The following is a 20,381-nucleotide window of genomic DNA, read 5'->3' as shown; positions in this document are numbered from 1 at the left end:
AAAAACTCCCCAAAAAAAGTCCCATTGAAATGAATGTGAAAAGGAAAGACAAAATCACACATCAAGCACCTTTTTCCAAGACACGCTGCGCGCACATACGTTAACCGACCGATATGAATTTTAGCTTATTTTGTTGCAATTTTTCCCATCTTTAGCTCAGTGTAAAAAAAAATGTAAGGAATGAAAGCTCTCCCCCCTGTGCGGGTTCAAAGACAGTGAGCGAAATAGCCTTTTAACTCTTTGACTGCCAGACGTTTTCAGAAAAGGGATGCCGTCAGTGCCAGCCGATTTAAGCATTTTGACTGATCTTTCAAGGTCCACAGAAAATGTTCTGTTTGGACTATGGAAACACACGTACTACCAAATGAAAGATTGGACTTTCATCTTTCATCAGAAAAAAAAGTTTGTTTCTACCTTATTCCGCTCTTTAGTAATCAACAATAGAAAATGGTTAGTTTGACCCAATTTCGCCTGTTTTGGACCAAAATACGGAGAAATCAAGCTTTTAGTGAAACGATATTATTTCATGCATTCTAGTGAATTTTACACTTCTTTTTGTCCATGAATGATGCCACAAACACCTAAATAGTGCTTTACTTCTATAAAACACTACCACCAAGAATGAAAAAGTGTTTTTTGATAGCAAAATACGTTTATTTACATTCAACAGTGTAACAATTTGACAACAATTTGGCAAACTATTTACAAATGTGTGCAACTGTGGTGCTATTTACAAATATGTGGATGTTTCAACGACAGTTTTTCTTTTTGTAACACTCTCCTGCGTGCAAGGAGACGCAACAGCATTTGCACAACAGATTGCCTCTTTGCGTGCTCCACTTTCTTGCAGGCCGTTTTTTCCGGGGAATAGCAAGTATATACTGCAGTGTGTGTTGCCATCAAGTCTAATATCAGGATCATGCTACGGTTTCGTTACGTCTCGCTTCCTGTCCTTCAGTTGCTACACCGGGTTGTAAGAGATGTTTTGATCCATTTTATCCACTCCATTCATGGTGGCATCGTAGTCCAGAAACAGTGTCTTCTCCGTGATCAGACTGTACCCGCTCCTCCGATGAATATGCATTGGACTCGGGGTACTCTTCATTGTCCGACAAAATGTCCGCATGTGAAAGCTCCGGCGTTAGCAGCGGTAGCCGCGCTTAGCCGGTGAGGCTTACTACGTGATCATAACAGTCGCGTCAAGGCTTCCAACTTTGGCGTCAAGCTCGGAGTCATCATCATCATCATCATCAATCTGCATTGGTCGATGCCAACTCTCCATCGCCCGATCGAATGTCCGATTGTGTAGAAGTACCCGGTCGGCTATTGTGCGCGTTTTCCGGCCTTAGCAGCGCTAGCCGCGCTTAGCCGGTGAGGCTTACTACGTGATCATAACAGTCGCGTCAAGGCTTCCAACTTTGGCGTCAAGCTCGGAGTCATCATCATCATCATCATCAATCTGCATTGGTCGATGCCAACTCTCCATCGCCCGATCGAATGTCCGATTGTGTAGAAGTACCCGGTCGGCTATTGTGCGCGTTTTCCGGCCTTAGCAGCGCTAGCCGCGCTAGCCGCGCTTAGCCGGTGAGGCTTAATACGTGATCATAACAGTCGCGTCAAGGCTTCCAACTTTGGCGTCAAGCTCGGAGTCATCATCATCGTCGACATCAATGCGCTTTTTAGTATTGATTGATGCTTTCCGTCTTTGAAAAAAATGCTCAAGCGTGAGCTGCTTGCAACCGGTTGATTGGTCAGCCATTGTGGGCTTCATCAGCCATTGTCTCCTCAACACTCTAGCTCCGCCTCACGTCTTCTACTGACGCCCACGGTGGGCGGCCCATCCAACCTTGTGCAAAGAGAGTCATCGCTGCCCTCTAGGGGCCAAAACGAGTCTTTTACTAATCAGATCTGCCTGATACTTTCAGCATAGCTGCCCAAGGCTTTCCTGCACCCGTTTTCAAAAAAAAAACAAAAAAAACATAGGGGACGTCTTTTAACGTCCTCGGCGCCCTTCCCTAGGTCCCTAGGAAATTTTGAATGGGCCTGCTGACTCTTTTAAATGAGCTGAACAGTTTCAAATTTCAACCATTGAAATCGCTCAAGAAATGTGTAAGTTAACCATAATCAACAGTATCTTACTGCCCCTTTAAGAAACATGCACATTCACACACACACATTTGATTTGAACTAACATTGAAATGAGCTGAACAGTTTAAAATTTAAACCATTGAAATCGGTCAAGAAATGTGGAAGTTAACCATAATCAACATCAACTAAAAGTATCTTACTGTCCCTTTAAGAAACATGCACATTCACGCACACACATTTGATTTTAACCAACATTGAAATGAGCTGAACAGTTTAAAATTTAAACCATTGAAATCGCTCAAGATATGTGGAAGTTAACCATAATCAACTAAAAGTATTACTGCCCCTTTAAGAAACATGCACATTCATGCACCAACAGACGTCACGCACCAACATTCCATTGATTTTGTATAGGATACGCACACCGCAAACAAAAGCATGACCAAATGAGAGCAGGTTGAAAACTTATGATTTATCGAAAATGAAGAGAGAAAGGCGGCGAAATTAACATGGAAAAGATAGGCATCCAAGTCCGACTTCTCCTCGCTTAAAGTGAAAATAAAGGTACTAAATGACACCTTAGGCAAATAAAAGTGGGTTTGTCAGAAAGCAGACACTTGTGACTACAAAATGTGTGAATTTGATGTCTAGTGAGCAAAGATTGTGGCCATGGTGACGAGTTAAAGGGAAAGTTTTGGAAATAGATTTTTTGGTTCCCGTCACTCAAAGCTAATTGCTCCACTCAAGCCGACGCAATACACACTAATGTTAAAAGGCTATTTCGCGTGTCTTGGAAAAAGGTGCTTGATGTGTGATTTTGTCTTTCCTTTTCACATTCATTTCAATGCGTCGCCATGGTAACTCCAAATTCTTAGAAAAATAATGCCGCAGCGAGTCAGATTGAGCCGCATCGTTTGATACCTCATTTGTGCCGGTGCGATCTATGGTACGGGCCGCATTTTTGCGGAAAATAATAAACCCTTTTTCTCGGATAGTAATATGTGCCTTCTGCTTCGCAGCAGGCCCATAATGAGTTGCATACTGTACATATATGAACCACTGAGTCTGTGAGGGCAAACTTTCTTTAAAGATATGATTTATGAATACACAACACAGTGCTTTGAACGTTGGACAGCATCTTATTAAGTGGGGACAGTTTTGTGTTTTGTAGCTAGAGTTGTGAAAAATTACATCAAGGTTCCGAAACTAGGGTCAAAGCGATAGACAAAAACGGTAAATAAATCATTTTGGCAGTGTATGTTAGGAGCTATTTTTTTTAATGGTGATTCTACATACAGGCTCTTTAAAAATAAAAATAAATTGTCTCTTTGACTTTCTGCATGACATCATATCTTCGTTTTATTCTTCTTTTTTTCCTTTCGGCTTTTCCCTTCAGGGGTCGCCACAGCAAATCAGTTGCCTCCATCTAACCCTGTCTTCTGCATCCTCTGCTCTCACACCAGCTACCCGTCCATGTCCTCTTTAATATACCACACCAAATGTTTACAACTCTTTGTAATAGTCATCGAGAAGTGCTAACACAATTTCAGTATTATTAATAATACACACTTAAAATGAAACACACACAAATATTTATTCTGTTGTCAGCGATCTCAAGGTGACAAAAAAATGACAGGGTATTGAGGCTGCCTGTAATGTCTTCAACTTAACAAAATGAATGCCCTGATCATGACAGTATTTTCCCACACAGGAGAGTTCCTTAAGGAAATCAGCTGGATGCTGGAATCCAAACTAAACCAAGTGAGCAGGGAGATCATTGACAGCAGGATGAAAACGAGAGACCAGATGGAAGTCCTATACCGTAAAATCATCACGTTCATCCTGCTTGGCTCTGGCATGGGCTCACCTTCAGATGTGACTTCTGTTCAAGAAACTACAGGTAAAGCAACGGCTAAAGTAGTGAATCAGCAAAGGGGATAGTAAACACAATGGGGTGTTTGTGATATGAGTGTGTGTGTGTGTGGGGTGTACGCCATACACAGCGATTTGACTTGGACAAGACAGAACTGGACAAATGTGAACAAATCTCTCAGTGACTTGAGCGGTTCTTCTAGAGTCTAGAGTCAACTGGCAACTCAGTCTAGAATCTAGACCGAGTTGCCAGTTGGAATCATGGCTCTGATTGTCTGATATGAAAAGTGTCCTTTGGCAAGACATTAAAAGCAGGATGCGTAGCACTAATGTGGTTGTCCTGCCAGACAGCATTGGCAACTACGGTTGCTTGTCAGAGATAACCCAACTCGGATGCATTGTATTACTATGAGATATGAGTCAAGTCCTCTAATAGTGAAGCAGACGCAGCGCCTATAACGCAATAGCAAATAGCTTTTTCAAAAATGTTATCATTGACACAATGACAGTTCTTTTAATTATTTCTGCAATCGTGTGAAGGATTTGCCAAAGAGTAATATGAAGGGCTTCCATGTATTATAACATTTTCGGAGCCACGTGGAGTGTACAGAATTTTCTCAAGCCTTGGTTCATTAACACATTCCTTATCCAGTAAGTTATTGTGGGTGGGGCAGCTATAATGTGCCCCCAGCGGGCAGTTGTAATTCTTGCGATTAAAACTCAAAATATTGTTATGGGGTACATGGGGTTGAGGACCCAAATGCAGGACAGCAGGGAGGCAAGTCAGGTGTACTCTGGAAAAAAAAATTAATATTTTTTTGAGGAGAATGAAAAGCAAGGTACTGGGATTAATAATAATAATAATGAGAAAAATTTCCGCGGAAATTTTGAATGGGCCTGCTGACTCTTGCAAGGTGGAAAGACGCAATACTTGTAGCAATAGTAGTAGTAGTATAGTAGTAGTAAGTACTTGTAGTAGTAAGTAGTAGTAGTAGTAGTACTTGTACTTGTAGTAGTAGTAAGTAGTAGTAGTATTAAGTAGTAGTAGTAGTAGTACTTGTACTCGTAGTAGTAGTAGTATTAGTAGTACTTGTAGTTGTAGTAATTTTAGCCAAGATGGTCGCCGACCCAGGTTGGCGAGGGGGAGAGAGTCCTTGGCGTACCTAATCAATTGGCCAAGATGGCCGCCGCCCCGGGTGGGCGGAGGGGAGAGAATCCTTGGTGTACCTAATTAATTGGCCAAGATGGCCGCCGCCCCGGGTGGGCGGAGGGGAGAGAATCCTGGGTGTACCTAATCAATTGGCCAAGCTTTTTTTTATGTATTTAAAAACATTTAAATGAGCTGAACAGTTTAAAATTCAAACCATTGAAATCGGTCAAGAAATGTGGAAGTTAACCATAATCACCATCAACTAAAAGTATCTTACTGCCCCTTTAAGAAACATGCACATTTACGCACACACATTTGATTTCAACTTGTTGGAGACGTCACGCACCCACATTCCATTGATTTTGTATAGGATAAGCACACCTCGAACAAAAGCCTCTCACGACTTAACGGTTGAAGATGCAGATTCCAGAAATGGCTCGTTAGAACGGCAAGGGTTTGGGGAACACGAGCATGTTCTCAGTTTTTTAATCGGATGAAAAATGACCAAATGAGAGCAGGTTGAAAACTTATGATTTATCGAAAATGAAGAGCGAAAGGCGGCGAAATTAACATGGAAAAGATAGGCATCCAAGTCCGACTTCTCCTCGCTTAAAGTGAAAATAAAGGTACTAAATGACACCTTAGCCAAATAAAAGTAGGTTTGTCAGAAACTAGACACTTGTGACTAAAAAATATGTGAATTTGATGTCTAGTGAGCAAAGATTGTGGCCATGGTGACGAGTTGAAGTGAAACTTGGAAATAGATTTTTTGGCTCTCTTCACTCTGAGGCTAATTGCTCCACTCTAAACGACGCAATACACACTAATGTTAAAAGGCTATTTCGCTCACTGTCTTTGAACCCGCACAGGGGGGAGAGCTTTCATTCCTTACATTTTTTTTGACACTGAGCTAAAGATGGGAAAAATTGCAACAAAATAAGCTAAAATTCATATCGGTCGGTTAACGTATGCGCGCGCAGCGTGTCTTGGAAAAAGGTGCTTGATGTGTGATTTTGTCTTTCCTTTTCACATTCATTTCAATGGGACTTTTTTTGGGGAGTTTTTTGGGAATAGCGTCGCCATGGTAACTCAGAATTCTTAGAAAAATAATGCCGCAGCGAGTAAGATCGAGCCGCATCGTTTGATACCTCATTTGTGCCGGTGCGATCTACGGTACGGGCCGCATTTTTGCGGAAAATAATAAACCCTTTTTCTAGGATAGAAATATGTGCCTTCTGCTTCGCTGCTGACTCTTGCAAGGTGGAAAGACGCAATACTTTGAGCAATAGTAGTAGTATTAGGACTTTTAGTAGTCGCACTTGTAATAGCTAAAAAAGCAGGTTTAAATGGTGCTTATTAGGAAAAAACGACTTGACTTGGACTTGACTCGAGACAACAAACAAACACTTGCAACAGACTCACAATGACAGGCTAGTGACAAGGACAGGAATGTTGTAGTTCTCGACATCGGGCTTGGCCTTGAAACCATTTTCAATTGATTTTTTTTATTTTTATTACATAACATAATTACATAACACAATACGTACAGAAAACAAAGGAACAAATACATAACATACACTTTAAAAACAGTTGGATCAAGAGTAACCCAATTATGGATCAAAAACCGATCCACTTTATGGGTCAATTTGACCCAACTTTTTGTTTGTTTTTTATACAAAATGACCCAGTTTTTTTAAGCCAAGTAAAGGATCTGACCAATATTAATGACTTGTTTTACACTAAAAGACCAATTTCTTGACTCAAAGTTGGGTCAAATAGACCCAAGTAGAGGATCGGTCCATTTTTTACCTATAGTTGGGTATTTTTGACCCAACAGTTTTTAGAGTGTAGAATGTAGATGTAGAAAGATTTTGATGAAATGGTTGTGTGCCCACTGATAAAGGCTGTTCGGTCCCTGTACGACCAATGTCAGAGTTTGGTCGGCAGTAAGTCGAATTTATTTCCAGTGAGGGTTGGACTTGTCACAGATTCTGTTCATAACTTTTATGGACAGAATTTCTAGGCGCAGCCGAGGCGTTGAGGCGGTCCGGTTTGGTGGCCTCAACATTGCATCACTGCTATTTGCAGATGATGTGGTGCTGTTGGTTTCTTCATACCGTGATCGTCAACTCTCACTGAAGCTGTTCGCAGCCAAGTGTGAAGTGGTTGGGATGAGTGTGGAGTTCAATTATCTTGGGGTCTCGTTTACGAGTGAGGGCAGGATAGAGCGGGAGATGGACAGGCGGATCGGTGCATTGTCTGCAGTGATGCAGACTCTGTATCGGTCCGTTGGGGTGAAGGAGTTGAGCCAAAAGGCGAAGCTCTTGATTTACCGGTCAATCTACGTTCCTACCCTCACCTATGGTCATGAGCTGTGGGTCGTGACCGAAAGAACAATGCCGCGTTCCATTTGTGGTCGGAAGTCGGAAATTCCAAGTTTCTAGTCAGAAATTGCAACTGGTACGTCCACCGAAGTCGGAATTCCTACTCGGAAAGTTGGAACTCCCACACCTACCCCGAGTTTGCATTCAAACATGGCTTCCCCGTGTCAGTAATGATCTGCTTATTGTCTCTTCTGAATAGTTTTTGTCACACAGTTAGCCGTATAAATAGTATTGTTCATCGTGTATAAATGGTTATGTTGCTAGAATACAAAATGCCTTTTTCATGTGTTACCTGGCAATTACATTGTAGCCCATGCTAACAATGGCTAACAATAGGACCGTCACTAATGCTAAACATAACGTCGCTGTAATTTACGATGAAAGTAATACATCACCACTGTCATGACCCGGCTCATAAGCCATGACAAATTAACAGGGGAGACCGCTTTTGTGAATTAATCAAAATAATGTATTACAAATGAAAATACGAAATCAAAGAATAACCAACAATGGCGTCTGTATCGTCTGCAGTATCAGTAGTGTACATGGTGTGTGTTTGTGTAAATGGTGGGGTGCGTGTTGAATGGTGTGAAACAGAACTGAATTAAATAGTGCGTGTGGCCCTGGCGTCGGCACCCGGAAATGAGAGAGCGCCAGCATGTCCAGGAAGCCTGCCTATGTAGCGGAGTTGAAGCAATGAGCCCAGGTGCTCCACAATCCGCTAATTACTTGGCACCTCTGAAAGAAAAAAAGAGGCATGTGTAATTAATGCTTTCACTGGCTAGATGTCAATGCGGGGTCGTCACACCCCACGCCATAAAGACGGCGCTCCCAAAAAGTCACTGGCTCCAAACCCACCCATTAACAACAACCTAACAAACAACAAACTCTCAGAACCTGTGAGGAGCAAGAACTTGTGTACTGTACAAACCCCATCAGATCCCATGTCCACCTCTGCCCCACAGTTAGTCATGTGGATAACCCCACCCACTCTCAGCAACCCCGGTACCTGAGAAGAAAATTAAGCGACGAGAGCAGAGCAAGTTAGGCATCGATAATCAAAGGGAACTCAAAGGAACTAAAAGCAGTCATTGCACAGGTGCACGAGACAATTATGTTATCTGTACCTTTAATGTGCAAAATGTTGAGGTCATAACCTTGCAAAAATAAGGACCACCTAACCAAACTTTGGTTGGGGTTGTGATCGGTATATACCACTAGTGGAGCCCCACTGACAAACATCAAAATGTTGCAACGACCAGATCAAAGCTAGCGCTTCCTTCATAATAACAGAATAATTACTCTGGTAATGATTGAATTTCTTTGAGAAGAAGCCAACTGGCCTCATCACCCCATGGTCATCCCCTTGCAGCAAGACTGCTCCAGCGCCCACCTGAATGGCATCCACCTGCAACATGAACGGCCGGTCAAAACAGGCCGCTGCTAACACAGAAGACGAGCAGAGCAGGCGCTTCACATTCTCAAATGCCTGTTGGCATGCGGAAAACCAGACAAATTTAGCTTTTACTTTTAGCAACTCCGTTAATGGGAAAACAACGGACGAGAAATTCTTGCAGAAACTCCTGTAGTAACCCACCAACCCCAGAAATCGCTGCAGTTCCGTCTTAGTGGTAGGCCTAGGAAACTGCAAGACTGCAAAAACTTTTGCCTCAATCGGAGTGGCACAACTCTGTCCTATAACCAGCCAAGATATGTCGCCATCGCAAATTCAAAGTTAGCCAAATTTATTGTAAGTCGCACCAACGCATGTCTCTCAAAAAGTACTTGGACCCGCTGCAGATGTAATTGCCATGTGTCACTATAAACCACCAAGTCATCTGGTGGACTGCACAACCCTCCAGGCCAGCTACAACACGGTTCATTAATCATTGGAAAGTTGCCGGAGCATTTTTTTAGTCCAAACGGCATTATATTGTAGGAGAATAGCCCGGATGGAGTGACAAACGCGGAGATGTCCTGTGCACGTTTGGTCAAAGGAACTTGCAAGTAACCTTTGAGCAAATCAAACTTATTAACAAATTTGGCTGAACCAACTCTGTCAATACAATCGTCCATTGTAAGCAACGGAAAACAGCCGGATAACTGATAACTCGGGACGCTTAGACTCGGGCAGATGCAACAGAATTTGATCTAAATTACAAAGTGATTCTGAGTTCTTTAGACGACCATAGAGCAAACTGTCATCAGGTTCAAAAACCCCATCTTGCTCTAAACCCTCCAACACAGAGCTCACGGCCAACGCTGGCCGCACAAACCCAGAGCTACCATCTGACACAGGGCAGGACTCACGCTTATAGTAAGGTTTAAGCAAAATAACATGATATAGCTTTCTGGATTGTCTACGACCCGGTGTGGAAATTGCGTAATTAAGATCAGACAACTTTGTACTGGGCCACCTGTAATTTTTCCTTCGCCAAGGCACCAGCGACAAACAAGCGATGGCGGAACCCATTAACAAAATCAATAACATTTTTGGGAGGTCCCGTCTCCACCCAATCCTCCTTGAGGACAGACAGTGGACCACGAACAGTGTGCCCAAAAACCATCTCGTTGGGACTAAATCCTGTGCTTTACTGGACTGCTTCTCTCGCAGCCAACATCAACCAGGGAAGACCCTCTTCCCAGTCCCTTTTTCAACTCTGTGCACTATGCACAAAGCAAAGATTTCAAGGTTTGGTGAATTCTCTCCAGCACACCTTGGCGTTGCACATGATAAGATGAGGACTTGTTATGCTTTATTCCCCAACATTTTCAGGACCTGCCCAAACATATGGGATGTAAAATTTGGATACATTTGGGAATATCAAATATAGAGATGAATTGAGTGAGCACTTTCACGACAGATTTAGCTGTAATGGACCTCAGCGGATACACAGTTGGATAACACGTGCTTTGGCACATCACGGTAAGTAAATACTTACTGCCAGATTTTGAACTTGGCAAAGGGCCAACACAGTCAACCACCAGGTGTTCAAAAGGTTCACTCACAACTGATATCGGCTGCAGGGGAGCAGGCTTCACAGTCTGGTTCGGTTTCCCTATCAACTGACAACAATGAAAACAAAAACATCCCTTTTCATATGTTTCAAAACATGCAAATATGTTTTCCTGACACCGAAGTGTCCACCATCATCATGGGCCACCTTCAGCACAAAGGGACGGTACTTAGCTGGACCCACTAACTGGAATACAGCCTCTACCACAGAATTGAAACCGAGGGGTGTCCACTTCCAGAACAGCAAGCCATTCTGCAGACAGTAGCCATTGGCCACGTCTTTCACTTCAGTTGCTGGAAGAACTCGACCGAACACCTCCTTCATAGAAGGATCAGTCTGCTGCTCTTGCACCAGCTCACAGGGTAATACAGCAAGAGGAAAATCAGAAAGTGGGGGGACCTCCACCATGACCCCATCATCCTCACTGGGCGTCCCCGCCCGCACCCTTCCGCATGGCACGTGTAACCACACATGCTTGCCCAGGAGAACCCTTCAGGGACATATTATCCACAGAAAGGTGGAGGGGGTGGATAAGACCCTACTACCAGCCAAGCCATTACCCAATATCAAATGGACTCCCTCTATGGGCAATGCGGGCCGAATCCCAACTGACACCTCACCCCGCACCAGTTCACAATCGAGAACCACCTTGTGCAGGGGAATAGGCAACACTGTCAAACCCATCCCGTGGCTGAGAATGCAGTCTCCTGTGTCAGTCTGATCAGAAAAAGGCAGTACAGAAACCCCAATGTAAGAATCATAAGCCCCCGTATCCCTCAAGATTTTGACAGGGACCGGTAGCTCACTGCCCACCAAAGACACAAAACCATCCCGAATGAATGGTCTATAAGCAGCCAAAACATCGGGCTCACAAACGGGGACAGGAATTTCAGAATCTCTGCATCTGACCGGCACTGCTGCCGCTCATGCGGCTGCCTCCCCTGCCAGCCAAAATCATCTTGCACCGCTCGCGGAAGTTTGTCTTGCGTAGTAACTCAAACTCGTCAGCGACCATTCGCATTAGATACAGTTTTAGTGTTTCTTTCGTTAACGAACGCGGTAATACGCGACAAAAGCATATTTTTAGACTGCTCCAAGATCAACAACTCAATCATGAATCAGCAAAACTTGTAACATCAAGAGAATTTGGCCAACGCCTAAAATGTGAGGTCTGGCCAGATCGTCTCTCCCATGACCTAAATCGTTGTCTATACGTCTCGGGCACAAGTTCAAATGCTCTTAAGACGGCCGCCTTAACCTTCTCATAACTACGGCGGTCTTCTGCGCTTAAGGAAGAGTACACCTCCTGCGCTCTCCCCGTCAGGACACACTGCAACATGAGAGCGCGGTCAGCGTCAGGCCAGCCTCTTGCGTCCGCCACCCAATCAAACAAAACAAAAAAGGCTCTCCCTGGTGTCTGGGGCGGCGCCGCTCCGGCGCGGTCCGTCGCTCTGGGCCCGGCGACGCGGTTCGGGGCCTGTGGGCCGCCGGGGTGCCCCGTGGTTCCCTCTCCCCTCCCCCTTCCTCCCCCTTGCTGCCTCTCCCTCCTCGCCTCTCCCCGCCCGTCCTCCGCCTTCCTGTCCCTTCTCCCTCGTCACCCCTCCTCCTCCTCTCCCCCTCTCTCTGCGGCCCTGCCGCTGCCCCCTGCCCTTCTTGTCGTCTCCTTCCCCCCTCCCTTCCCCCTCCCCGGTACGCCTTCCTTCCCCTCCCCTGGGCCGGGGGCTCCATCCATGGACCGGGTCTCGGTGCTCCGGGGGCCGGCGGGGGTGGCTGGGGTTTGGTGTTGTGCCCGCCCCGCTACGGTGGGCGTCCTGGCGCCTCGGGCGGGCCCCAGTATCCGGGGGGCGAGCCCTATCGCCCCGCCGGGCTGGTCCCATATGCCCGCCGGGGTCCCGGTGGGGTGGGTGGGGGCTTGGTGGGCGGGTGCGCCTCCTGCCCCCGCCCGGACGGGGGGGGCCCCGCTGGTCGCTCCTCTTAACTCACTACACTAGGTTTGCACAATACACTTTTATAGACATATAGGGCACATAACACACTTTGGGGGGGCGGGGTAGGGTGGAAACACCGTCTTCACCCTACAACTCCCCTCCAATTTTAATGCACCACACAACTGGGGGGGGGGGGGGCTTGTGGGGGTGCCATCGGTTGGGGACCGCGGTATAGAGCAGTGCTGCGGTCCCCTGTCCGTGTCCCCGCCCCCCCCCCCCTATTTATTTTTTTGAATGCACCACATACACTCAGTGACATGCTTGGGAGGCGGGTGGATCGGAGCGTGGGAATATCATTTCCCTCGGCTCCGGTTCACCTGCTCCTAATTTTAGTGCACCACACACACACACACACACACACACACACACACACACACACACACACACACACACACACACACACACACACACACACACACACACACACACACACACACACACACACACACTTGTATATACACTGGGTGGGGTCACATTCACGGTTTAGGGGTAGAGTTCGCCAGTCGGCGAGCTGGCGGACTCAGTAACAGGGGTTAACTTTCACAAAGAACGCTGGGGTGACGACTGGGGCCTTTCCCCGCTGGGCCTGGGGTTCGGGGGTGTCGGCCGTCCTCCGGTGCCCCCATCTCCCCTTCTGCCCCCGGTGTTCCGTCCCTCCACACGGCGGGGGGTAGGGTGGGCGCGGCTGCCCTCTCCGCTCCGCTGTCCGGCCCCTCTTCGGCGCCGGTGCCTGGGTGCGGGGGGTCCCGGGGGGCTGGGGGTCGGGGGGGGCGGCTTTGTTTGGGGGGGGGTGGCGGCTTTGTTTAGGGGGGGTGGCGGGGGGGGGTACTGGGGGTGGGGGGGTGTCTGGGGGCTTGGGGACCTGGGGGCGGGCCGGTGGGGTGCCTGGCGGGCCTGTAGTGCCCCGTCCTGTTGCGTTGGGTCGGGGGCGCGGGCCGTGTTGGGGTGGGGGGCGCTCCTGCTCCTGGGTTTGCTCTCCGGCCAGTGGCCCTGGCGGGGCCCGGGGGTCGTCCTTTGGCGTTGCCGCGGCCTGGGGGGCCCTGAGGTGTTGCGCTTGCCCTGTCCTGGCAGGGGTCGACGGCTCCCCTCTTTGGTGGAGATTTTCATGCCAGATCCACCACACCAGCATCTATTGAAACTCAGACACAATCTGCTTCCTCCTCAGGTCATTGAATCGGTGGAGGCTGGTGTCTGTGGATCTCACTCGGCTTCGTCTGTCCTTCCTTCCTTTCCTCAGTCTCCTTCGGTCTCTTGAGGTCTCCCTGATTTTTTTATTTTTTTTGGATTTGTTGGAATTTAGATGTTTCTGGGGTTGGGGAAGAATTCTGGTGGGTGGCCCGGTGGGTGGTGTCTGGTCGGTGCTGGATTTCACTTTCCTTCTTTGGGTCCCCTTGGGTCTCCTGACGGCGGTGTTCGGTTTAGGTGAACGGTATGGGATTTTTTTCCTAATAGGTTTTTGGTGAGCTGACAAATACACGCACGCACGCACGCACGCACGCACGCACGCACGCACGCACATACACATAAAAAAAAAGAAGGAAAAAAAAGACAAAAGACATATTTAAATGTATACAAAAATACAAAATAGTCTTAGTCACTCTCACCTTGGAATCTTTGGCCAAAAAAGAGCCGATGAGATTAATGACAAAAGTCTTAATTTTTGTAAAGTCGGCAGCGTCCACACTCCCCGAGCCATCCAGCAGAAATGTGATGTCTGCTTGACTTCGGCACTCTTGTCAAAAAAAAGAAGAGGTATTGTTGTTTTTTAATAACACTTAAAGGTATTCTGAATCTATATGAGTTGGGGGGATATCAGCCCTCTCTGGCACCATCTTGTGGCTTTAATCTGTTTTGCGAGAAATCACCTCTCACTTGTCTTGTGTTTATCCAACTCCTTGAGTTGATGTCATAAACATTTATCATTGAACCGTAGTTACATACGTAATAAATAAGTGGGGACACGACTTGAAAGGGAATTATACAAAGATCAAACAGTAATAAAGTTGCCACAGTATTATCAGAATATGTGCCACAAATCACATCATAAAACACACTTGACACCTTTTATGGGGATCGAAACAATATTTTCTCAATGGGTGAAACCTCAGGGTGATCAACAAGGGTTGTATCCTTTGTAATGTAGTGTCTAATTTGTAAAACGAAAGAGATCATGCTTGGGGAAAGTTTTCAGCAGTTTTTCAAATGACATTAAAATGTTATTTGAAAAAAGATCTCCCAGCTTCATCAGTCCCTTGTCATACCATCGTTTATATGACGAGTCTGACACACCAGATAGAAAATCGGGGTTGTCAATTATAGGCATAAATACAGACGTCAATTCAGTGTTGCCGGGTGTACAATAATTATTGTATTTGTGCAATAATTTAATGTACGATCAATAATCCTAAAAAATGGGAAATGTATGATAATTTTACCATTTCATAATATTGCCGGTGAAACTGAAACTGGCTGTTTTTTCCGAACTCTGAAGATATCTGTTCTCATGTGACATAATACCAGCCAATTGCGCTTTGCTGAGCGTGAGAAACGAGTGACGTACATGCAATGATTGGCTGAATGGTAAGCGCCCGCCCCAGGAGAAGCTACCAGACAGGAAGTTGAGCAAGATTCAAACCACCAAAACGTGAATGAGAGGCAAGAGCAGAAGACAGAGAAGGAGAGATAAACAGAAGACAAATGAATGCCAATGAAGGGGATAGTGAGGAGGGACGAGAGGCAAGAAAGATAAATAAGCAGCATTGCCCACAAACTTGCAGAAAAGAGTGGGAAAGCCAGGCCCACTTTGCCGGTTGGCTGAAACCTGTTGCGGGCTGAGACGGTAAGGCCTTTTACGTTGTTGCAACACACGAACTGCTGGCTGAATTAACGCTTTTAAAAAAACACAGCAAATCAAAAATGCACTCTGGAAAAAAAAAAATTTGGCGACTCCAGGTCTCACGATTAGCTCATTAGTTCCCACCAGTCATTTGTTTGTGGGGGGGACATGTTAATCGATTACAGCTGGGGGGTGGGGGGTATGTGCCCCCTTTTTCATTTATCTCAGTTCCTTAGACCCCAATATTAGATTTGGCAGAGGCAACTTTTGTTGAATTACAGTTATAATTATTTAATTTAAAACATACAAGTTTTCTCCTGTAAACATCATTAAGCATATAATGCACACGTTGTCAGCGTTACATTTAAATCTTCCTTAAATGATGCAACTCCTTGAGATAGGAATCAAGGACCACACCCAAGTTTGTCTTTCGGCAGAAAGGAGGAAGTGGATGCCCTCAGCACCAAAGGACTTCCTGCCTCCACCTCCTTGCTCGGCACATTTATTAACAAGTTTAGAAGGCGGTACTAAACTCACAATGATAAAAAACAACAACAACATGCATCTGGTGTGTGTGTGGGGGTCTGGGTGTAGCATTTCAATTACAGCAAATAGTCAAGTGCTTATTCATGTGATAACTTATTATAAAAATTTTCCAACACGTATTTAAGGCAAGTTGTAAAATGTCCAAAGTCCTCTTGTTTATGTTTAACATATTTAAAAAAAAATCATAAATCAAATCTCCTAAGTACTGTCTCAATTGTTCTCCAATTTCGATACTGTAAATGTATAGGATCATATGCCGAGAATCGTTTCTAGGAAGTAGTAATATGGCAACCTTTTGGCTTCAAAAGTCTTGGCCTATCGGCTATCCAGAAATATATTCAGAACAGTGACGTTAACCCATTCTCTACTGATGCAACGAAGCCTGTGAGTGGCGAGCACTTTTAAACACTAAAATGACTATATTTGACTTTTGCAAATCAGTGGACTTGTTATTTTGGTTATGACGGGTGTACAATAATTTCCATTAAAATACAATAAATTTGAGTCTGTGGTAATCAGATAATAATAATAAGAAAATAATGCTATATTTCCCACCTGGCAATTTGAGCCTTCCTTCCAAACGGCAGGTAGCTCGCCAAGCCTTCAGCGCATTTAGCGAGATTGGATTGGGGCACGTGTGTTTTATTTTCTTAACATTTTTCTAAAATAGCAGATCCCGTAATTTACATATCGACAGAGTCGCTTCAACATCCAGCCAAATGGAAGAAGTCCTATTCTGTATCCACTCTGATATAAATGTCAGATGAGCACAAAGTTGATCAATTTTGATATTTGGCAAACCTAATCCGCCTTTAGAGCATGGTAATTAATTGCAGAACCGCCATTTTTAGTCTAGGTTTACGTTTATTCCATATAAAAGAGCTAAACCAGCTATTTACATCCTTTAAGACTTTCTTGGAAAACAAGATTGGGACCATTCGAACAAAATAAAGTAGCCTGAGAAACACATTTATTTTTATCAAGGCTATCCTTGGCCAAGATACAGGCATTAGTTAAATTTTACTAAGTAGTGGGACAAAATTGGCTTTGTACAAGTGACTAAACAGTGGGGTGATATAAATGCCTAAATAAGTGAAACCAGAAGGTGACCATTTGAAGGGAGGGTGGATAATACACATTAATTATCACCACTTCTTGACCCTGTAAACTGCCTTTAACAATAACATATTGTCCATTCTGATCCTTAACTGTAGTATTTATAATAATAAAGGGTAAAGAATGTCTAATAGTATAGCAATACCCCTACTACTATTTGTAAAAGATGAAAAAAACACCTGACAAAAAATCCCGTTGTAGCTTCATCGTCATTTAGGTGAGTCTCTTGTATCAAAGCAATATCCACATTCTGTTTTTTAAGAATGTAAGTATTTTCTTCCATTTAATAGAATTATGAATCCCCCTTATATTCTAAGAACAGATCCAAATAATATTTGACATTATTTCAAATTCTCAGCAATATCCCAAGCACTTCCTCCCAAGTCTCAATGTACACGTAAATGAAATAACTAAGATGAACACAAAATGCAACACCAATATGAAAACGCACACACGCACGGACGCACGCACGTAGTGCAAACGATTCCCAACCTTTAGCTTCCACAAAAAACTACATTCTTTTATTTTTTATTTTTATTTTTTTAACTACATTCTAACTCATCCACATAACATTCGCTTCACCGGCATCCGGCGACGTCACTATTGTAAGAGACAACATAGCTCTAAATCAGTCTGATAAGAGAAAATCTCTTCTCCGCTCCATCAACAGTCATTTTTACTGTAGCAGGATAAACCAAAGCGTAGGCGATGTTCTTCTTCCTCAGACGCTCTTTCACAGCATCGAAGGACTCGCCTTTCTTGACAACTTCTGCGGAGTAGGCATTGAAGAAGGAAATCTTCGGTCCAGGACGAGCACGCTGCTGCGAATCTAATCCCAAACGACGAGCTGCATTTATAACGCACGGTTTGTCGCTGGAGTTGTGGAATTTAATGCTGATTGTCTGGGTTGTTGATTGGAGCCGGGCTTCGGTGCAAAGGAGCGGTGAGCACGATCCAGCTTAACCCGTCCTGCCTTCACCTCCATCTGAAGAAAATCAGGTATCCACTTTTAAATGTATTTCAACATATCAGCTCCTTCGGTGCCTTCAGCAAGTCCAATCACCCGAATGTTACATCTGCGTCCCCGATTTATATAGCGGATAGCCTGTTTTTCCAAATCCTTTACTTAAGCTTGCAACACGTTGCGGTCTCCACGGTAGCAATTCTGTCCTTTGCCTCACCAATGCGGGTCCCCAGGACTTTTATTTCGGATGTCTGGTCTGTGATGGCAGCAAGAACTGTATCAATTTTGGCATCAATAACTTTGGTGATGTTGTCAGACCCTTTATCCATTGCTTCGAGGATGTTCAGGTCCGACCCACTGCTAGTGGCCTCGCGGTCGGCGGCGGCGGCCATTACCTTAGCGTTAGCTACCTCGTCTTGTTCCAGTTATCTCGTTGTCTTCTTCTTACTTTTAGACATATTGCCAGACACTTTCAAAAAAATAAGCATCTAGGCTCATTATAGAATTTCCCCCACTGCAAAGAGCTTTCTCTCACCACGTCAATATGAAATGTAAACAGATACAAAAGAATCGTCGCCGGAGCTCAGTGGAGTTATGTGTTTCCTCTACGCCGCCATCTTGTCCCCCTATAACATAAAGTTTTGTTGTAATAGTAGTTTTTGTTTTAAAATAATTTTAAATATAATAAAATTTCGAGAGACATAGCTGTAAAGTAAATGTTTTTCCTCCTCCAGTTTATACGGACAACAATGCTTGGCTGTTCCTGGATCCCCTGAGAAGGACACCATTTTCTGGTCCTTTGTACCAGACTGCAGTTGATGTAGAAACATATTACATCAATGAAGACTGCACCATTGTGGCAAACCTCAATATGGCTGAGGACAGCCACATCACAACAGGTTAGAAGATATATAAAATAAACTAAGCTGATTTAAATGACAGTGTCTATTTTTCATGTGTATTTTAGAGGGCTTCGAGGAGAATGATACACCTTCACCATCCACTTCTGTGCCTGCAAATGAAGGATTCAATAAGAAATAGACACTGTTCCTAATCAACTTGATGCCAACACATGGAGACTGAAGAAGATGGTCTCCCAAAGACATTAAAATAACTTAACTCCTCCCGTCTTAAATCTGTGCGGTCAAATAAGAAGAACCTGTGGAAAGAAACTGCAGAAAAGCTCAGTAGGCAATTCTGTGAGTCCTTTCACCCTGATAAGGTTGCCAGGAAGTGTAACATACTAATTAATGGGTCTCAGAAATGGATGCCATTGTGGGGGGAATCATGATGTTGACTTTCCAGTGGTTGGCACATCAGCAGGCGTGGAAGTGCGTGTGAACGAGTAGTGTAGTGGTTAGCGCGCTCGCCCTGTAAGCAGCAGGTCCCCGGTTTGCGACCCGCTCAAGTTTTTTCCCCCCTTCTTCTACCTTCTTCCCTCTCTTCTCCTCTCCTCCTCCTTCACAATTTCTTGCGACAAGGAGACGTTTTGTTTCAAATGTTTATTGAATAATTAATGGGTTGCGTGGCCATTCAGAGGAGTGGTTGAATGCAGCACTCCAGCTGCAGCAGGCTCAGAGGAGAGGGGGCGCGGGGAGAGGTGGGGTTTTACTGAACCGGGCATTTTACTTCTGCGTTGCCATAGTTAGAGCTATGAGGAGTAGATTGGTGTGGTCTGGTGTGGCTTATAGTGGATGTGTCACCGAGTAAACAAAGTTTACAGCTCATAAAAGCAGAGAGGGCAGTTGTGACATTTTTCCCAAATTGTTGTACCGGTCTACAGTGCCAAATTGCATGAAGTGTCAGGGTCCGGGGTGTTTTCAGTACAATTAATGCAATTCTCTGAGGTAATCTGAGGAGCAGTTTCCATTTAAAAAAATTCTGTCTAGTGTATTGAATTCTTGTATAAGTTGAAGATTTGTACTTTTTGTCATGTGATAAATATTGCGGGTGATTTGGATCCAGAATTAAGCATCAGATGCAAAGGATAAGTCTTTTCCTATTTTGTGGTGGGTAAGGTTCTATCTGATTTGATCTGATATGAAAATTATTCAATTTAATTTGGAGAGGCATTTTTTGGGGGGTGAACTGATATTAATTCTAGGATCAATTGGGGGAGAATCGAGATTGATGGTTGTGATAGGTGGCTTGGATGGATGATTTGAGTTGTAGAGATTCTAAGAATTGGTTATTCTTGATGCTGAATTCCTGGACCAGATGGGTGAAAGAAACCAGTATGTTGTCTTGAAAGATGTACTGTAAAAGTGTGATCCCTTTAGCTGCCCATGATGAAAGAAAAGTTGTTGTTTTTTGTCACTGATAAGGTCCAGGTTGTTCCAGATTGGGGTAAGATTAGAAGGTGCCAGGCTGCCAGAGCCATTGATATTGTGAGTAATTTGAAATGATGATGTTTAGTGGAG

General features: G+C 44.6%; 1 protein-coding gene across 6 annotated transcripts in view; it reads left to right on the top strand.

Moving 5' to 3' along the window:
• Positions 1-20,381, top strand: part of cfap206 (cilia and flagella associated protein 206) — a 121,382-nt gene that overhangs the window by 39,441 nt on the left and 61,560 nt on the right. For all 6 annotated transcript variants that reach the window (XM_086061198.1, XM_086061202.1, XM_086061199.1 and 3 more), the window contains one exon: positions 3,800-3,988. In XM_086061198.1, coding sequence (XP_085917324.1) covers positions 3,800-3,988 — 189 coding nt within the window. The remainder of the gene's footprint in view (positions 1-3,799; positions 3,989-20,381) is intronic.

The sequence above is a fragment of the Leptonotus elevatus genome, chromosome 18 (genome assembly GCF_054856555.1).
Source record: "Leptonotus elevatus isolate MCC_2025b chromosome 18, RoL_Lele_1.0, whole genome shotgun sequence".
In the NCBI taxonomy this organism is placed as follows: domain Eukaryota; kingdom Metazoa; phylum Chordata; class Actinopteri; order Syngnathiformes; family Syngnathidae; genus Leptonotus; species Leptonotus elevatus.
Note: the sequence above shows the minus strand (reverse complement) of the source record. Positions and strands in the feature narration are given on the sequence as shown.